The following is a 15,720-nucleotide window of genomic DNA, read 5'->3' as shown; positions in this document are numbered from 1 at the left end:
GCAGATCACACATTGAACTCAGGGTCATCCTGGGCAGCACAGTGAGACGTGGTTTTAAAGAAAGTGAAGGAAGGGTGGAAGGAGAAAGGGAAAGGGGAAGGAAGGGAAGATAGGAGGGAGAGAGGGAGAGATGGAGAAAGGGAAAGGAGGAGGTATGTGAATAGTTTCATGCCGTCCTGCTAACAAGCTAGAGTTGGGAAGAAAGGGACTCTCAATTGAGAAAATGCTCCCCAACCCCCCCAAGAAGACTGGTTTGTAGGGTACTTTCTTAACTGCTGTTTGGTGTGGGAGGGCCCAGCTCACAGCGGGTCTATGGTACTAGGTACTGTAAGAAAGCAGGCTGAGCAAGCCATGGGGAAAGAGCCTGTAAATAGCACTCCTCCATGACTTCTGCATCAGCTCCCACCTCCAAGTTCCTACTGTCAGTTCCTGTCCTGACCTCCCTCAGTTGTAGGCCGAGACCTGGAAGTGTAAAATGAAATAAACCCTTTCCCCGCCAAATTGCTTTTGGTTATGGTTTGTTTTATCCTGGCACCTCAGACAGAAGGGAGGAAAGAAAGTGCGAGCGAGGGAACAAGAGAGAGAAGGGAGAGGAAAGGGAAGGAAGTGAGACAGCAGGAGAAACAGCCTATTTCTAGCTCTAAGACGTTAAGATGCTTCTAGCCATGCAATAATAAACCAACGAGGAGCAAAGATACAGAGAAAATACAGGAGAATCAGAGACTTGGCTCAGTACAGCTCAATACAAAATCGCAGAAATTTTTGGCACCTAGATTTGAATTTGGGCCCTGACGATGTCTGGTATGCAGACTCTACTGTTCTAGAGCCTCAGGAGGAGATGAGACAGTCCACTGTCCACTGAGGTCAGCTGTGCCTACTTGGGAGGGTCCGGGAGGATTCCTGGAAGGAGGTTGAGGAGAGTTGGTGGGCTGTCACCTCAGCATGCAGCTGCTCTCTCCAGTCATCTGTATGCAGTTCTGCCCCTACTGCAAATGTGGTTGTCTCTCTTAGGGCTTTTTAACTGCCGAAATGAAACACCATGACCAAAAAGCAAGTCAGGGAGAAAAGGGTTTATTTATTGATTATTTGGCTGACACTTTCATGTCACTGTTCATTATTCAACAAAATCAGTACAAGAAGTCAAACAGGGCAGGGTCCTGGAGGCAGAAGCTGATGCAGAGACCATGGAGGGGTGCTGCTTACTGGCTTGCCCCCCAGGCCTTGCTCCACCTGTGTTCTCACAGAACCCAGGACCACCAACCCAGGGATGGCACCACCCACGATTGCCTCTGACCTCCCTCACTGCTCACTAATTGCAAAAATGCCTTACAGCTGGATCTCATGGAGGCATTTCCTGAACCAAGGCTCCTTCCTCTCTGTTGACTCCAGCTTGTGTCAAGATGACACAAACCCAACCTGTGCAGTGAGTGGGCTTGGGGTTTTGGTGTCTGGGGCTGTGAGGAAGCGGTACAGTTCATGCTGGGCAAAGATTTTGCAGCGTGGCTGCTCTAGGATCGACCGTGTTCTCAGTACTCTGTCACCCATGCTCTGTATGCAAGCGCGGGAAGCTCTCTGCTTTCCCCGGTGAAAGCCAGTGGGACTATACTCTGGTTTTTCATTAGGACAATGTTCGTATCTCACCCGGGGAGAGTATCTCAGCAACACTTGATGTGTTTGAGGACAACAAAGTCAGTGAGGGTGCAGTCTGGGGTAAAGGGTGAGAAAAGGTGGGGTAAGCGAGGAATAAGGAGACAGTGCTCAGAAGGGCGGCACAGCCGAATCCTGTCTGGCAGACCCCACAGGCACAGGGAAGAGGTCTGGATCTTCCAAGTTAAAACCTGTCTCAGGAAAATCCTACTGTGGAAATGACATCTGGTTCCCTCACTTCCCAGAAGGATATGAAGGATACAGGGATGGAATCGGCAACTACGGATACATTCCGAACTTGCTAGTAATGACTGAGTCCATTCCAATCTGACCCATGGACCCTTACCACTGTTTAATTCCAGAGGAACAACGAAACCATTCTTTCTATGAAGTCAAACACCGCAAGACACACGGGAAAATCCTCAAGGTATCCTTTATTCCATTCACCTATCAGCGGACATGGAAATACTGGTAATCGGTAGAGCCCCTGTCCCCAAACAAACTGATCCCCAGGGACTCGCCTGAGGTGGAATTTCACCTGTACTTGTTAAACCAGCTTAGATGACGACCTTGCCCTGTGTTTTTGGCATACACTGTGCTGGAAGCAGGCTCAAACAATCAACTCCACTACATCTGGATCCCTAGCCCTCTATAGCCTCGCACTCCTCACATTCAGGAAAGGACTGTTATTTCTATTCACTATTTCAAAAACCGGACCCACGTCATTAACTTGTAAAAAAAAAAAAAATTCTCAAGTATATTTAAAGTGTTGAGCATGGTCATACAGTTTTTCAAATACCTGGCATTCATCTTTTTACCATCCCTAAAATTCCTTTTTTTCATTCACATTATCTTTTTTTTGATTGTTTCTTGGTTAAAAAAAAAAAAAAAGATGTGGGTTTATTGTGTACATTAGCAGGTCCATACAGGAAAACACACAAAAATTTATACACCATTTACAGTAACAGCTCAAAATATAAAGAATTTGAAATACCATGCCTGCTTCAGCTAACCTAGGACAATACAACATTCACTCCTTCATCATTTTTCTTCGCCACCGTTTAACAGTGGCAACTAAAAAAAGAAAGAAAGAAAGAAAAAATCTAATAGCTCAAATGCATAGCAGTCAACTCTTAACACTGTGTCCCACCCACCCACCCTCCTTCCGTTACAGAACCCTTTCATGATTTCTTCCCCCTTCCTTTAAATTTAAGTGGGGGAGAGGAGACTAAGAAATCACATTATAGCAATGTATCCCCTCAGAGACTTGCAATTTGTCAAGAGTTTAATGTGCTTCGGGGGCAACCCCACTGGTACAAATAGCAAAGGCTATTTTCCAGTAAATACGGAGCGAAAAACAACTCCTACCCCAATCTGAGGTATAATCTCACCGTTTAGGGATACCGCGGCTCTACACCTGACACCTACAGCAACCCCCCATCGCCCCCCAGAACCCCTGACGGAAGCCTGTGACAGTCGGCATCAGGATGAGCGCCCTTCACAGCTCGTCGTGATTTTTTGTGAGATCTTCTCCGTAATTGGTAGCCTGGCTCCCCACAAACATGTTCCACTTGTCTAGAATCTCCTCCTTGGTTAGCATCTCGTCCTGAGGGAAAGCGAAAGAGCCGTCAGGCGGGGGCTGGAAGCTCTCCCGGTCAGCATCCCGCCCACTGTACTGCCCTGGCCTGCAGGGTTTCAAGGGCCACATCCACCAGTCCAGATGTGTTCCTCTCCCACCCCCCATGACCGCAGTGCAAAACTCCAGACAGAAACGAAACTCTCGCTGTCTGTGAGGGCTGTGCTGGAGCGCCTCAGCTAGGTCCCGGGACACCGGAAGATAGATTGTACAAGTAATGGGGGTGTTCCCAAAACAGGCCAGAAGGACCTCACTTCCCTTTCATGGCCTCACTGTGTAACTCTTTGGGCTGCAAAGCTCGGTGTTTGGGGCAATTAACAGAGCCGGACGAGGCAGGATTTTTGTCTTCATCTCATTTACTTACTTCTTTGGATTCTAACAAAGTATTACTACTCTAGTACCAGGGCCTGACTCACAATAGCATCTGCTTTACAAACACTCCCAGCCCCTATTTACCTGGATACCTATCAGCGGACATGGAAATACTGGTAATCGGTAGAGCCCCTGTCCCCAAACAAACAGATCCCCAGGGACTCGCCTGAGGTGTCTGACCTCTAATGGAATGGACCCCCTATGCCAGACATACTTGATAAACACTGATGACTAGATGAAGGGAGGAATAAGCTTGCCTCAGGTCATACCGGGTTAATTTCTTAAATCCTTGCCCCACTATATCAACGATACTAATGTTTTAGTCCTAGGGCGAGACTCAGCCATTTCAGTCTGTGGCCCACAAGTGACTGTCCAGGAAAGAGGAAACCTTGCTCACTGCAGCTGTCATGGTGCAGGCCTCTGCTGGAGAGTAAGAGAAGTAGACAAACGGAGCTGACGGTATCATTAACAAGGCGGACAGACCCGATCTTGCACAAACTGCTTCCTGTCAATCAACGGCCCTGACCACGGAAACTACCTTGTTTTTGTCTGACTCGTAGACCAGATGCCGGGCCTCGGCCTGCGCATGGTCATAATCCTGAGGGAGGATCCAGTGGCGAATCTCATCCTTGTCCAGCTTCCCATCCTTGTTCAGATCCCGGAAGTCATTGAACTGCTCCCGTTCTGACAAAACCCAGTCTGGTTCAGGACCGTTGTCCTCGTGGGAAAACATGTCCGCTGGAAAGAAGAGCTGTTCTCAGTTACAGAAGACAAGAAGGAGGGAAAAAAAAATCCAAAAGAACTTTACTCCTTCATTTTTGGAAGGGTGACAACCTATGGAGAGGGCGAAGGTCACAGCAGGTGCAGAGTGGAGGGATGGCCACAGGGGTGGGACAGGCAGACTCGGTTAGAAGCCAGCAGACGAGACCTGGGTGGGTTCTCTTGGCTCAGTATCTGAGCCCAAAGCTTGTGAAATGGAGATCATAATCAGTAAGTCATATTTTTGAAGACCAAAGGGCTACTCAAGGGAGAGGCTCTACTCCAGCTGACCACGAAGGGGAAATCAACAGCAACAATAACCCTGGGCACTTCCCACAGCCCAGACTCATCAGGAAGTGTCCCGTGTACACTCCCTTTATATCATCTGTTCTCCAGTTTTACAGATGAGAATGATGTGAGGCTGCCGCACAGGACCATGGGAGGCTTGGTGCCAAGACCCATCTTCCCATCTGCGCTTATTACTACCCCGTACCTCATTTCCAAAGGGCCTCCTCGGACCATCTTATTTCACTCCTCTAGCAATTAGGAGATAAGACAGATCATTATCTCCACTTTATAAAATCCCGGGACAAACGAGGAAGGGGACATTCATACACTGCTTTTGTTTTTGATTGGTTTTGAGACAGGGTCTCACGATGTAGCTCACCTGGAACTCACGATATAGACCAGGCTGCCTGGAACCCTTAGGAAATTTGCCCTCCTCTTCCTGCCTAGTGTTGGGATAAAAGATGTGCACACCATGACTATCCCTCACACACTTTTTAATTTTTGTTGTTTTGTTATTTGTTAAAGCTTTCCATTTAGAAGCCACGGGTGGTTTCTCTTGGATGGAAACACAGTTTTGAAACCTTATATAATAATTAAAAAAAAAAGTTTCAAGGATAGACAAAAAGAACAAAGCGCTTTGTGATAAAATTTCAGTGTAGAAAAGAAACCCTTGGCAGTAAAGTTTCATTTGGGGGGAAAAAAACTACAACAATGTTTCAACGTAGAAAAAAGGTTCTTTGCATCAAGTTTCAATATAAGAAGATAGTCATCAGACTGAATAGACACTTGAAGGGAGGGAAAAAGAGAAAAGCTACAAAGTAGCCGGGTCACGGAGTCCCAGCGTCCTGCTGTCTCGGCCTCCCCAGTGCTGGTGTTACAGGTGTGTGCCCCAACTCCAGACTGCTCAGGTGGATCTTGGATCTGAACCCAGATCCTCATGTTTCCACAGCAGGTGCTGCATTAGCTGAGCAAACGCCCACCATTGCCTACTGTTTTTGAGAAACAACAATCACATTAGCTAGTCCGAGCTTGGTTTAACCTGGCAGGAGAGGGTGACACTTGAATTGAGAACACACTGTTCTCCCCCACGTTAAAGAACAACGTCTTTCTGGGGCATAGAATTACAGGGCTCTCTCAGTGGATGGGAAAGCTTTTGAGTACTCCACACTAGCAACTCAAGAGTGAGCACACCCTAAAAAATCAGGTCCCTTACCTGACAAGTTCTTATATAAAAGTCTTTCTCACTATTACCTGCTGAAAACTTGTTGCCAAACATAATACCCTTCTCCCTTCCCTGCCCAATGAAATGTTTCTTTTAGTCAAAGCGACTGAGAATTTTGCCCCCGCCAGGAACCATCTCAGCGCAGAGTTCAGGAGGGCCATCAAGGGTGTACACTGTTAATCAAAAGTGCCGCATTGTTTGTTTTTATCAGGGAGCCCCTCTCGGTCTAATTCACTCACTGCTGCCATGGTGACAGGTTTGAGGCTCAGAGTACTCCCCACCCTTTGTGCCTCTCAAGAGGAAGGCTCCACCTCTCACACTGAGGAGGTCACTGTCAGCATCCTTATCGTACAAAGGCTCACCGAGATCACTCTAATTACCCGGGCAAAGAGCTACCCGACTATTAGCCAGGTCACCCAGGGAAGTGTTCAGCTCTAGAACTATATATGACCGTTCACCATTAGCAAAAGCTGTGTTCATCACATTACCAAAGGTGCCTGTCCTTACGCACGGGGACAAAATCGTACAGCCACAAGCCAGGGGACGAGGCAACATGGGCAGAATATTACATTTAAAGGTGAGTAACCGCCCCTGTTGATACACAAAAAAGCTTCCTGTCTCTCTCTGTTAGTTAGCACCTGAAGCTGTGATTTCCCCTGCTCTAACGTGAGACAGGAAAAGGAGGGCTCCTACAAGTCAGCAGCCTGAGGCTAGAGCCATGTGCCCCTGCTGTGCAGGTGGTGGGCATCAGCCGTGGGCTGCAGATCTTTGTGCTTGGGCACTATGGCTACAGTCAGGCAACTCTCCCTGATTCTTGGTAAATGTCAACTACGGTACCACCAGCCAAAAGATGAAATACCAGAGAATGAGTGGCTCTAACAAGGAGCAACTGTGCCCACTGGCAGACAGGTGTAACCCCATCACCTGTAGCTCTGGCACACGGCCAATCTCGTCAGTCATGGCCGTGCCCACCCAGTCTGGGTTCTAAGCTAGCTGACCTCCGTCGAATTTTAGTCTTCTCCTCCCCAACTAGTTTAGCATCACTGTACATCTGTGGCCTCTCCCATCCCAGTGCCTAGGGCAGTGTGACAAGCAGCACTGCTGAGCCCTGTGGAGCAGGCTGCTGGCTGGCCTCCTTCTGCTTTTCCTCCCCCAAGGGAGGTGCAGTTACTCACTTTGTTGGGACTATGCAACAAATAGGGCTGAAGGGTCCTCTCTGTTGGGCGCTCCCAGCAGTGAGGCCATCAGGTCACGGGGGGAGGGGGAGTGGGGGGACAGCTGAGCCACTGCAGCCTGCACTCACCGATGTATTCGTCCTGGTCCACAAAACCGTCTCCGTTCTTGTCGATGTCCTCCAGCGTTTCCTAGGAAGCAATGGGGAAACCACACGAGATGGCCACGTGCTTTAAGCAAGTCCGAGACTCCCGCTGCCCTCTTTGTCTGGCTTTTATAACACTTGGTGACTCATTCTCTCAGCTCCCTGGGCAGCCCACTGTGACATTAAAACACAGGTGATGGCTGGTATCCCCCTACCCGCCCTCCACAATCTGAAGGGCAGATCCCTCCCTTCAAAGGAAAGAGTGTCTGTAAACTCGGTGTGCTCTGAGGCCCTCAAGATGCCCTGGCAGAACAACCAATACCAGACCTCACCCCTAGGAGTCTGAGAGAGTCCAACATGGGAAGGCCCGGATTAGAGGGACCATAGAAATAGATTCTATAGCTAGGAGCTAGGAACACTCACATGGGGTCGGAGACATAAAACTATAGAAGATTAAACTTGAAAGTTAAAACTGACTTGTGAAAGCACCTTGCTTCAATCAGCTATACTTGGCTTCTAGTTGCATCAGTAACTAAGTGAATTGACTGTCCATTGGCCCAGCAACTCAAGGACATCCTGAGTCAAGAAAATTGTCTGTCTGAGTTCAGAGCACCAATTCTGCTTGCAGGCAAACAATTCCCCTGTGGCAATGCTCCCGCCCCTGCCCTCCTTCATTGTCCTCTGGAAAATTAGTTATCACTACATGGATGTTGAATGATTAAGAGAAATGATTCCTGGATCACTGCCCAGTCCTTGGGATCATGGGAGTCATGAGGCAAAATATGAGGCGATTAGGTATCTCAGATACTCAGAGCTGTTTTTGAAAATAATCTTTGACAGCATCCCAGAAGTTGGAACTGACTCTGTCCAGGAAATAGGTGATGGTATTTACTGAAATGTCATGAAAAATAAAGGCACATGGGGCCCAATGGGACACTACACAAAGCAGTGACACTCAGAGGCCTTATAGGCATTGACCCTTTAGAGGCCTGGCATCCGAGCCATCTGCTTTCTAGAGGTGACTGCTGGGAACAGCCTTTCCAGCCACAAGCTCACTTTTACGTTTCCATAAGGTGTTCTATTCCTCCTACGCTGAAAACAAACAAAAGAAAGGAAGGAAAGCAAGCAAGCAAAAACCTGCAGCAACAAAAACTAGGCAGAGCCCAGCTAGCTGTTCACTAACCCATCAGTTCTTTCTGAGCACATTTCTAAGTGGTGTGTGTCTTTCAGCCTCTGCATAACTAAAAGGGGCCAGAACAGAAATAGATACATATATCCTTTTTTTAAAAGCCTGAATACTAAAGACAGGCTATCGCATTTCTTCATTCTGTCTCTGTCCTGTGTCTACCACCTTGCTGTTACCAGGATGACCCTGAAGCTAAGATAGCAGAGCAGAAGGTAGAGGTAGCTTGGGTGCCTGCTAGTATTTAGAGCACAGTTGCCCAGGGGATCTGCCTGGGACCATCCTTAAGGGATGTTATGCAAATAAGGAGCAAGCTTGCTTTGTGTTAAATGGTTTCAACTGGGGTATTTGTTATAGCATCTAGCTTGTCCTGACTACTTCCTGGACAGGCAGAGATTTGACATCATTCAACTTCAGTCCTTCCCCAATTCCCAGCAGCCTGAGAAGAGTCTCTTCTTGGAAAAAGGGACAATGTGTGGGGACAGTTTTCTCCTTGGTATTTTCCCAGTGTGGACTTTCACTGTTCTCACCAAAACTACAATTTCCTTCATGTGTTCAAACTCCTCTGGGTGCAGAAAGGCAGTGAACTCCTCCCGAGTAGCTGTCAGGTCGCCGTCAAGGTCCGAAGCCTTAAACCTTCTCTCATCACGTGGCAGCATCTTTTTAAAGGTATGGTGATCAGAACTATCCTGGAATTCAGTGGGGTTTCCTGCAGGGCACACACAGCAATGGCCAACCTTGAAGGGGACCCTCTGTCCCAGATCACTCACTCTTTATATACACAAAAAAGACCTTAACTTACCCACTGGCTTCTTTAAAACATTTCTATTCAAAATACCCTTGCATCTTCTCTCTCTCTCTCTAAGTCATCCCAGAATCACAGCCTTGGTGCCCATTAGGGGCTTTCAGAGCAAGCGCTGAAGAGTGCAGGCTTTAGACCACACAATTTCAGACCTCTATTTACAGACTTCTGCATTCATCATATCACTTCTTGATCTAGGACATGCAAGGATTCCCTGTGTGTTCTAGAATGTCTAAAGGCCTCACTAGCTTTCAAGCGCTCAGGATCTGGCTTTGATTATCTTCCTTTCCCCCCAAGCCTGTCTCCCTGCGATCTACCAGGCACCTGGGTGTGTGTACGGGGGTCGTCACCATACTCCTTCCTCTAACCCAAGCCCCGTCCACCATGAGTGCATTTCCGTGCCTCTGCCATCTTCCTCACAGTCTCTTACAATCGCTCCAAATTTAAATCCATTCTTCAAGGCCCAGTTTCCAAACCCCCCTTCCCACTGAAGCCCTTCCTGATGATGTCTCAGGCATACTTCATCCTAACTGCCCAACTCCAGCAGCAATGAGAAACTGCCAGAAGCACATTTTCTGTCTCTTCTCTGTGTGCGCCTCTGAGAGCTAGGTTCAAGCAAGGCCATGGCCTAAAACACCTCCTTATGTCAGCCAACTTGGTACATTCTTAGTAGGCAGAGGAGGATGTTATACAACAGGTTTTACTTTGAAGGTTGTTGGGACATCTGGCAGAAGAAGGCTAGCCATGATGACAGTCTCCTGTGACCTTGTTCTCCACTGTGGCACCCCTTACCTAGGTAGTAGCCATAGGTGGCCTGCTTGTATTCTTCCCAGGAGATCTTTTCATCTTTGTCTCTATCATAATCCTTCCAGACTTTAGCGACATTGTCATAGATGTATCTTTTCTGTACCCGTTTTATCCAAACTTTCAGCTCCTCAGTACTAACAAAGCCGTCTCCATCACTGTCAATTCGATCAACAATTTTCCTGTAGTTTTAAGAAAAGAAAGTAATAAAATGAAACAAATTCCTCAAGGGTCATCATCAAGACTTGTATGGTCTTGGTCCAGCAAAATGTCAAGCAATTTGCAGTCTTAAATGTTATAAGATTCTAAGAGAGATTCGGCCTATCAGTGATCTGATGCTTCTTAGATCAAAGGGCCTTAAGGTTTGTTTCTTTCCAAGGATGATATGCTTTCTCCTCCTGGAAACCAAGGCCAGCGGCAGACGTCACTAATGGATCAGGCTTCTACATCTTGAAACCCAGATACGAATTCAGGATTCTTTTCGGCTCAGGACTTTAGAGACTGCCATGTCTAACTGTTGAAAACTGGCTTGGCAGACGTATTAGGTCTAACTGGGTTGAGCACACATTCTTTTTAGCTTTGGGTACGATGCAACAACAGGAAATTCTATGTTAATCCAAAGATTGGCGAGCTGTGTGTTTTAAATCCTGATACCTTTTACTCAGGGATTTGAAACTTAAGAAGCAGGAGACCAGTCTTGTCGGACAAAGCAAACTCTCCCAGAAACCTGGCCCTCTGGTAGCTGAAGGAGCAAGGTTCCCCTGCTAATAGGATACAGACCACTGTGCCCTCTTGGGTTTCCAAACACGGCCTAGGGTCCATGGATTTCACACTAGATTCTACTGAGGCATCCTAAACACTAGTTCAGGGTAAAATTCAGACTGGACACTCACCATCTGTTTGTCTCTGTGTCAAACAGTCCCGAATAGGGAGTGCCTTCTCTGTGGGGGAACTTCGAAAAACCCAAAAGCTATTGCCAGTGTTTAAGAGAAAGTTTCACACACCTGGAATGAAGCCATACAGGCCAGGCCAACAACAATTCAGTGTCTTTCTTTGGGGCTAGAGTTCTATCAACCCCAGTGATCATTTTTTTTTTTCAGTGGCAGTTCTGATTAACAGCAAATACTTGATTAGTTAGAGATGGGACCCGAATTCCTTAGTTCTTTATAAATACAGTTTGAGCAGTAACTGAGAACCTTTCAGTGGAAAGGTAGAGAAATGGGGGGGAGGGGCAAACAAAGTCAACATCTCCTATCTAAACCCAAGGAGACCAGCTCCTTTCTCTGGAAATTATGGGTATTAAGAACAACTTTAAAGGGTCCCTTCAAGCACAGTTTTCATAGATTTGGGACTGAAAAACTAGATCCCATGCCTTTTCAGGCTTCCCTGGGGCAGACTGAGATGGACACAGCAGAATTAATTCAACACTGCGCAGGGAGGCGCAGCTCCAGTCCTGAGGACATGCTGGCAACTCTGCCCATTGGTTACCCAACACCGCTGAGAAGCAGAACTTCAGGTCAACAAAGGCTCAATGGCATGACACCATGCAACCCTCTTTTGAAGACAGAATAGCTTGCAACAACCAACACCCAGGGCATAGCTGTGGACCAACACACAGTAAGGACTCTAAAACTATTTACTGGAACTAGAGGAGGGACCTTAACCTCTCTTGAAAGGTCGCAAGAGTAAGATCCTGAAAGGAAACGGAATGTAGTAGATTCTGAATGCCTTTAGTCAGAACATCTAGATCTTCATCCTGGCTGTGGTCTCCCGTTATTTCTGTGACCTCAAGCTAGTGAACCTCTGAGCTTCCGTTTCCCCATTGTAAGCGAAAACACCCAAATGACAAGATGTGTGTGAGGAACAAAGAGAGGGGGTGCCTTTCCTCACTCAGGAGGATGTAGGTCAAGTGTGGAAGCAAAACTGAACTCTCAGCAAGTAAAAGAAACGAAGAAAGCCTCCAGGAGTTGCCTAGGGCAAATGATGTTGCCCTGCCTGTTGCTTTCAAGAGAAACCAGAAACTGGGGTGGACAGGTGAAATCACTCCCAACTTTAGGTGTTGGAAAGTCATTTGCATTTTTCTAAGATTGTATGAGGTCGATGAGGCTGTATTTGGCCTATGGCTTCACTTTGTAACCCTTCAGTGTTTCCAGAGATTTTAAAGACAACATGTGTTTCTAACAGATGGTCAAGCGATAGAGCCAAAGTTGCCGGGATCTAGCCAGGTTCCTCCTTCAACAGTCCAGACTTGGAGGGGACTACTGAGAAAGCAGACGGGAGGCAACCTCACACTTAGCCTTAGGCTAGACTTGTCGTTTCCAAAAGATACAGCCCAATCCTAGCCCATATTACCTTAGAAGGGAAGAGGCTCAGGCCAGGGGCCCAGATGTTACCTTTGGTTCCTCCTTCAACACTGGGTCAAGGTCAAGTGTTGCCACACCAGGTCTTCAGCCTTCTCTTCCTAATAGCCGGACACAGTAACCCTCACCTTCATATCTACTCAGAACGCCACATCTGCCACGGTTACGCTCTCTACTCTTAAGGCCAGGCTGGCTTCCTCAGCAAGGTTTGGGGATTAGAATGTCCTGATCAGCACACCCACATGCGCAGGTAACAGCTCTGCCTCCTTGAGGTCCTTCCCTCTGCCCTTTGCCTTCCCTTCTCTTAGACCTCCCATTTCCTCTTCTCTGCCTCTTGAGGAGCCCAGGACATCCTCCTGCCCCACAAAAGAGTTCAAGCCCCCGATAAACAAGCAGGCCCCTCACTTCTGGAACACCTTGCTGATGCTGTATTCCCGGCAACCCTTGAACCAGCTCATGAGCTCTGATGAGGTACCGCCTTTGAGACCCAGGCACTTGAGGCTGTTGTTACCATGATAGCGATCCTGAAAGGACCTGCCTGGCCTCCACCTTTGATGGCCAGCACCCTGAGACCTAGACCATGAGGGCTCATCTTTGTACCTGCCAGATGGATGTCGGACACTGTCCAAGCACAGTAGCCACTGCTATGCTTGCTGGATGAATAAATGAACAAAATCAAGGTCTTTCCGTCAACACTTCTGCCATTTGAGCTGATTAGCCTGCATGAAGGAGTTAAATGAAGCCAGAGGACCTAAACTTAGTGTTTCCAGTTCCCGACTCTCTTCCCCCTCCTCCTTCCCAGGACAATGCAGAACGACTGCAATCTGGGTCCCAGACTAAATCAGCCTGCAGGCCTCACAGCAGTACAAAGGAGGGAATTTATCAACAGCCCCTATTGTTAAGTCCCAAAAAAGAAGAGAAAGTACTTCCCTGCCAAGTAAAAGATAGTGTTTGGAGGTGACTTTGAAGTCCAAAGGTCTTTTTATCACAACAGGCAGATGCTGAGCCTCCACAATAGGTATCATTTATCCTGTCCCACTCAACACTCTGGCCTTTCAGTTGCACAGAGATGGCTGTGTTCTTTTCAACTCTAGCACAACACGAAGATCCTGCAGGCCCAGGAGCCAGGTTCTGGGAACTCTGGCGGCGCACACGTAGGGCTGCTGTGTTCCTCCCGGCCCTGCCTGCAGCTGGTTTTCTCTAGCTACCAGTCCCTCTCATAGTTCTCCCGTCAACTGCACACTGGTCTCCTGGGGATCGGGGGAGGAGGGTGCTGAGAGGTTGCCCAGGTTTGTTTCCGAGTTCCAAGCTAAGCTCACAACGCACCACCATAGCCGCTCAGCAGCATTTTTGCCCCAGACAATCAGTTGCCAAAACAAAACAAAACAAAAAATTGAGTGCCTTACGCATAATGCTCAAAGCAGAGACCAAGGAATTAGTTTCCATCTCTGTACAAATCCCAATTACTCCCTTTAAAAACCTGATTTCTATGTCTCTACGTGAGATTTCTGGGATGGCTGGTCAGATGACAAGAGCTCATCTTCCTTTCCTGACCCTGAGACAGGCCAGGAATAAGCCTCTCCATCGCCTGCCCCCTCCATTCAGCTCTTACCCATTTCTGTTTGATCTTGAGATGCTTTTTAACAAGTCTCAAGTGCCTCTCTGTGGCTAAGACTGTGGGAAAGAACTCCGGGACTAAAAGGCCACAGCCAGCAAACTTGGCTCACTCTTTCCAGTCTCTTCTGATGAAACCTAGGTGGGGGGCGGGCCCTCTAACTCCCTGCTCCCGCTGCCACGTTCTCGCCTCCCCGTGGGAAGCTATCCCGACCGGGGCGTGGCGGCGACTTCCACGCGGGGTCTGGCGCTGTGACCAACTGGCGCGATTTCGCTTTCGCTTTGCGCTCGAGGTCCCGCGTGGCTCCCTCTGAGGTTTTGCCGTGGGCCCCAGCGTGGTCCCCCGCGCGGCCCGGGCCGCGGCCTCACCCCAGCCTCTCCTTGCTCTCGTCCGGGCTTAGCTGATCGAAGGTCTTGGAGTCCTCCTTGCCCAGGAAGGCCTCGTGATCGTACTGGAAGCTCTGGTTGTCCTCGGGCGGCCGCTCGCCCAGCTCGGAATCGGGCCGCACCACGCGCTCCTTGCGCACCGTGGGCTTGGCCTGCAGCGCCAGCGCAAGTGCCAGCAGCAGCCCCACGGCGAGTCCCAGGCGGCCGCCGCGCGCCATGGTCGCGAGCCCAGGGAGGCGGCAGGGCAGTAGGGGCTTGCAGAGCCTCAGCCGCTGTCCCCTCCCCAGCGAGGGGCGCGACCGGCTGGAGCGGGGAGGCTCGGGCCGCCCCACTCACGCGCCCATTGGACACGGCGCCGCCGGAGGAGGCCGGGGCCGCAGAGCCACGTCGCCAGCCGGGGTGGTGGGCGCCGGGCTCGGGTTTCGCCTCGGCCCCTCCCCGTGAGCTCGTCGCGAGGGGCGGGCCCAGATGAAGGGGGCTGCGGACTGGAGGGCTCTCTACAAGGCCGGAGAGAAGTTCCTTGTTAAAAAAAAAAAAAAAAAAAAGCAACAGATGTTCGGGGTGATAGCTCTTCTTCCAGTGTGGAGGAGCAGCGCTCCACCTCAGGGGCCAGCTGAGAACCTGAAACTCAAGCCCCAGGCTTGCCCGGGGATGAGCATTTAAGCCCACTTCAACTCCAGTGAATACAATTTGCAGACCAGTGAATACAATTTGCAGTGTAGTTACAAGAGGCTGGAAGGAGGCCAGGATGGGCGTGGTCCCTTGGGTTAAGGAGGAGGCAAATCTCAACATCCTAGAGATAAGCTCTGGCGAACTGTGGGAGGGGACTCTTGAGAAAGAAGTCTTTTCTGCCTTCTGTGGGGAGGGAGGCAGAGAGGCTTCCCTCCAAAAAACATATCAGATTATAATGCTTTCGTTTCTGAATGTTGTCAAGACATTTTACAGGCCCACCACGTGACTCAAATTCTATCAGCATGTTAGATCTGAAACCAGAGGTGATATGTGTTCTATAACTTTCTGCAATGATGGAAATGTTCTCTGTGTGGGCTGTCCTACATGTAGTAGCTATTGAACACTTGACCGGAGTGAATCCAGACTCAGTAGCTGAGTTTACACGTAAATAGCTGCCCACGGCCGGCGGCTGGCATCCTGAGGGTGCCAGTCAGAGACTATGACTCTTTTCACAAAAAGTCATGTAGGGTTGATTGGCGTCGGGATTCCATTACAGTGTCAGAGGGTCAGTGGATCTTCTAGAGTCCCAGGAAACTGACTGAAGAGAGAAGCCTCCAACCTCAAGAGCTGTAAGGCCATCTGTTCACCTCCTTCAC

At 48.9% G+C, this 15,720-nt stretch overlaps 1 protein-coding gene across 1 annotated transcript; it reads right to left on the bottom strand.

Annotated features, from left to right (window-relative positions):
- Positions 1–2,063: 2,063 nt before the first annotated feature.
- On the bottom strand, positions 2,064–14,898 carry Rcn1 (reticulocalbin 1). The gene is made up of 6 exons (XM_021662153.2): positions 14,375–14,898; positions 10,020–10,213; positions 8,956–9,134; positions 7,228–7,288; positions 4,194–4,393; positions 2,064–3,253 (listed from the first exon to the last, which is right to left on the bottom strand). The coding sequence occupies exons 1-6, from the start codon at positions 14,608–14,610 to the stop codon at positions 3,146–3,148; spliced, it is 978 nt and encodes a 325-aa protein (XP_021517828.1). The 5' UTR covers positions 14,611–14,898; the 3' UTR covers positions 2,064–3,145.
- Positions 14,899–15,720: the final 822 nt, after the last annotated feature.

Source organism: Meriones unguiculatus, chromosome 18 (assembly GCF_030254825.1).
Source record: "Meriones unguiculatus strain TT.TT164.6M chromosome 18, Bangor_MerUng_6.1, whole genome shotgun sequence".
Taxonomy (NCBI): Eukaryota; Metazoa; Chordata; class Mammalia; order Rodentia; family Muridae; genus Meriones; species Meriones unguiculatus.
The sequence above is the reverse complement of the archived record's forward strand: the minus strand, read 5'-3'. Positions and strand labels throughout refer to the sequence as shown.

What these genes read in the sequence shown, in the direction of transcription:
- Rcn1 (XM_021662153.2), bottom strand. Translation starts at nt 14,610, where the DNA reads ATGGCGCGCGGCGGCCGCCTGGGACTCGCCGTGGGGCTGCTGCTGGCA. An exon ending in GAGAGCAAGGAGAGGCTGGG is followed by an intron (nt 10,214 to 14,374) that starts GTGAGGCCGCGG and finishes TTAAAACTACAG; the next exon opens with GAAAATTGTTGATCGAATTG. An exon ending in GGACCAGGACGAATACATCG is followed by an intron (nt 4,394 to 7,227) that starts GTGAGTGCAGGC and finishes TCTTCTTTCCAG; the next exon opens with CGGACATGTTTTCCCACGAG.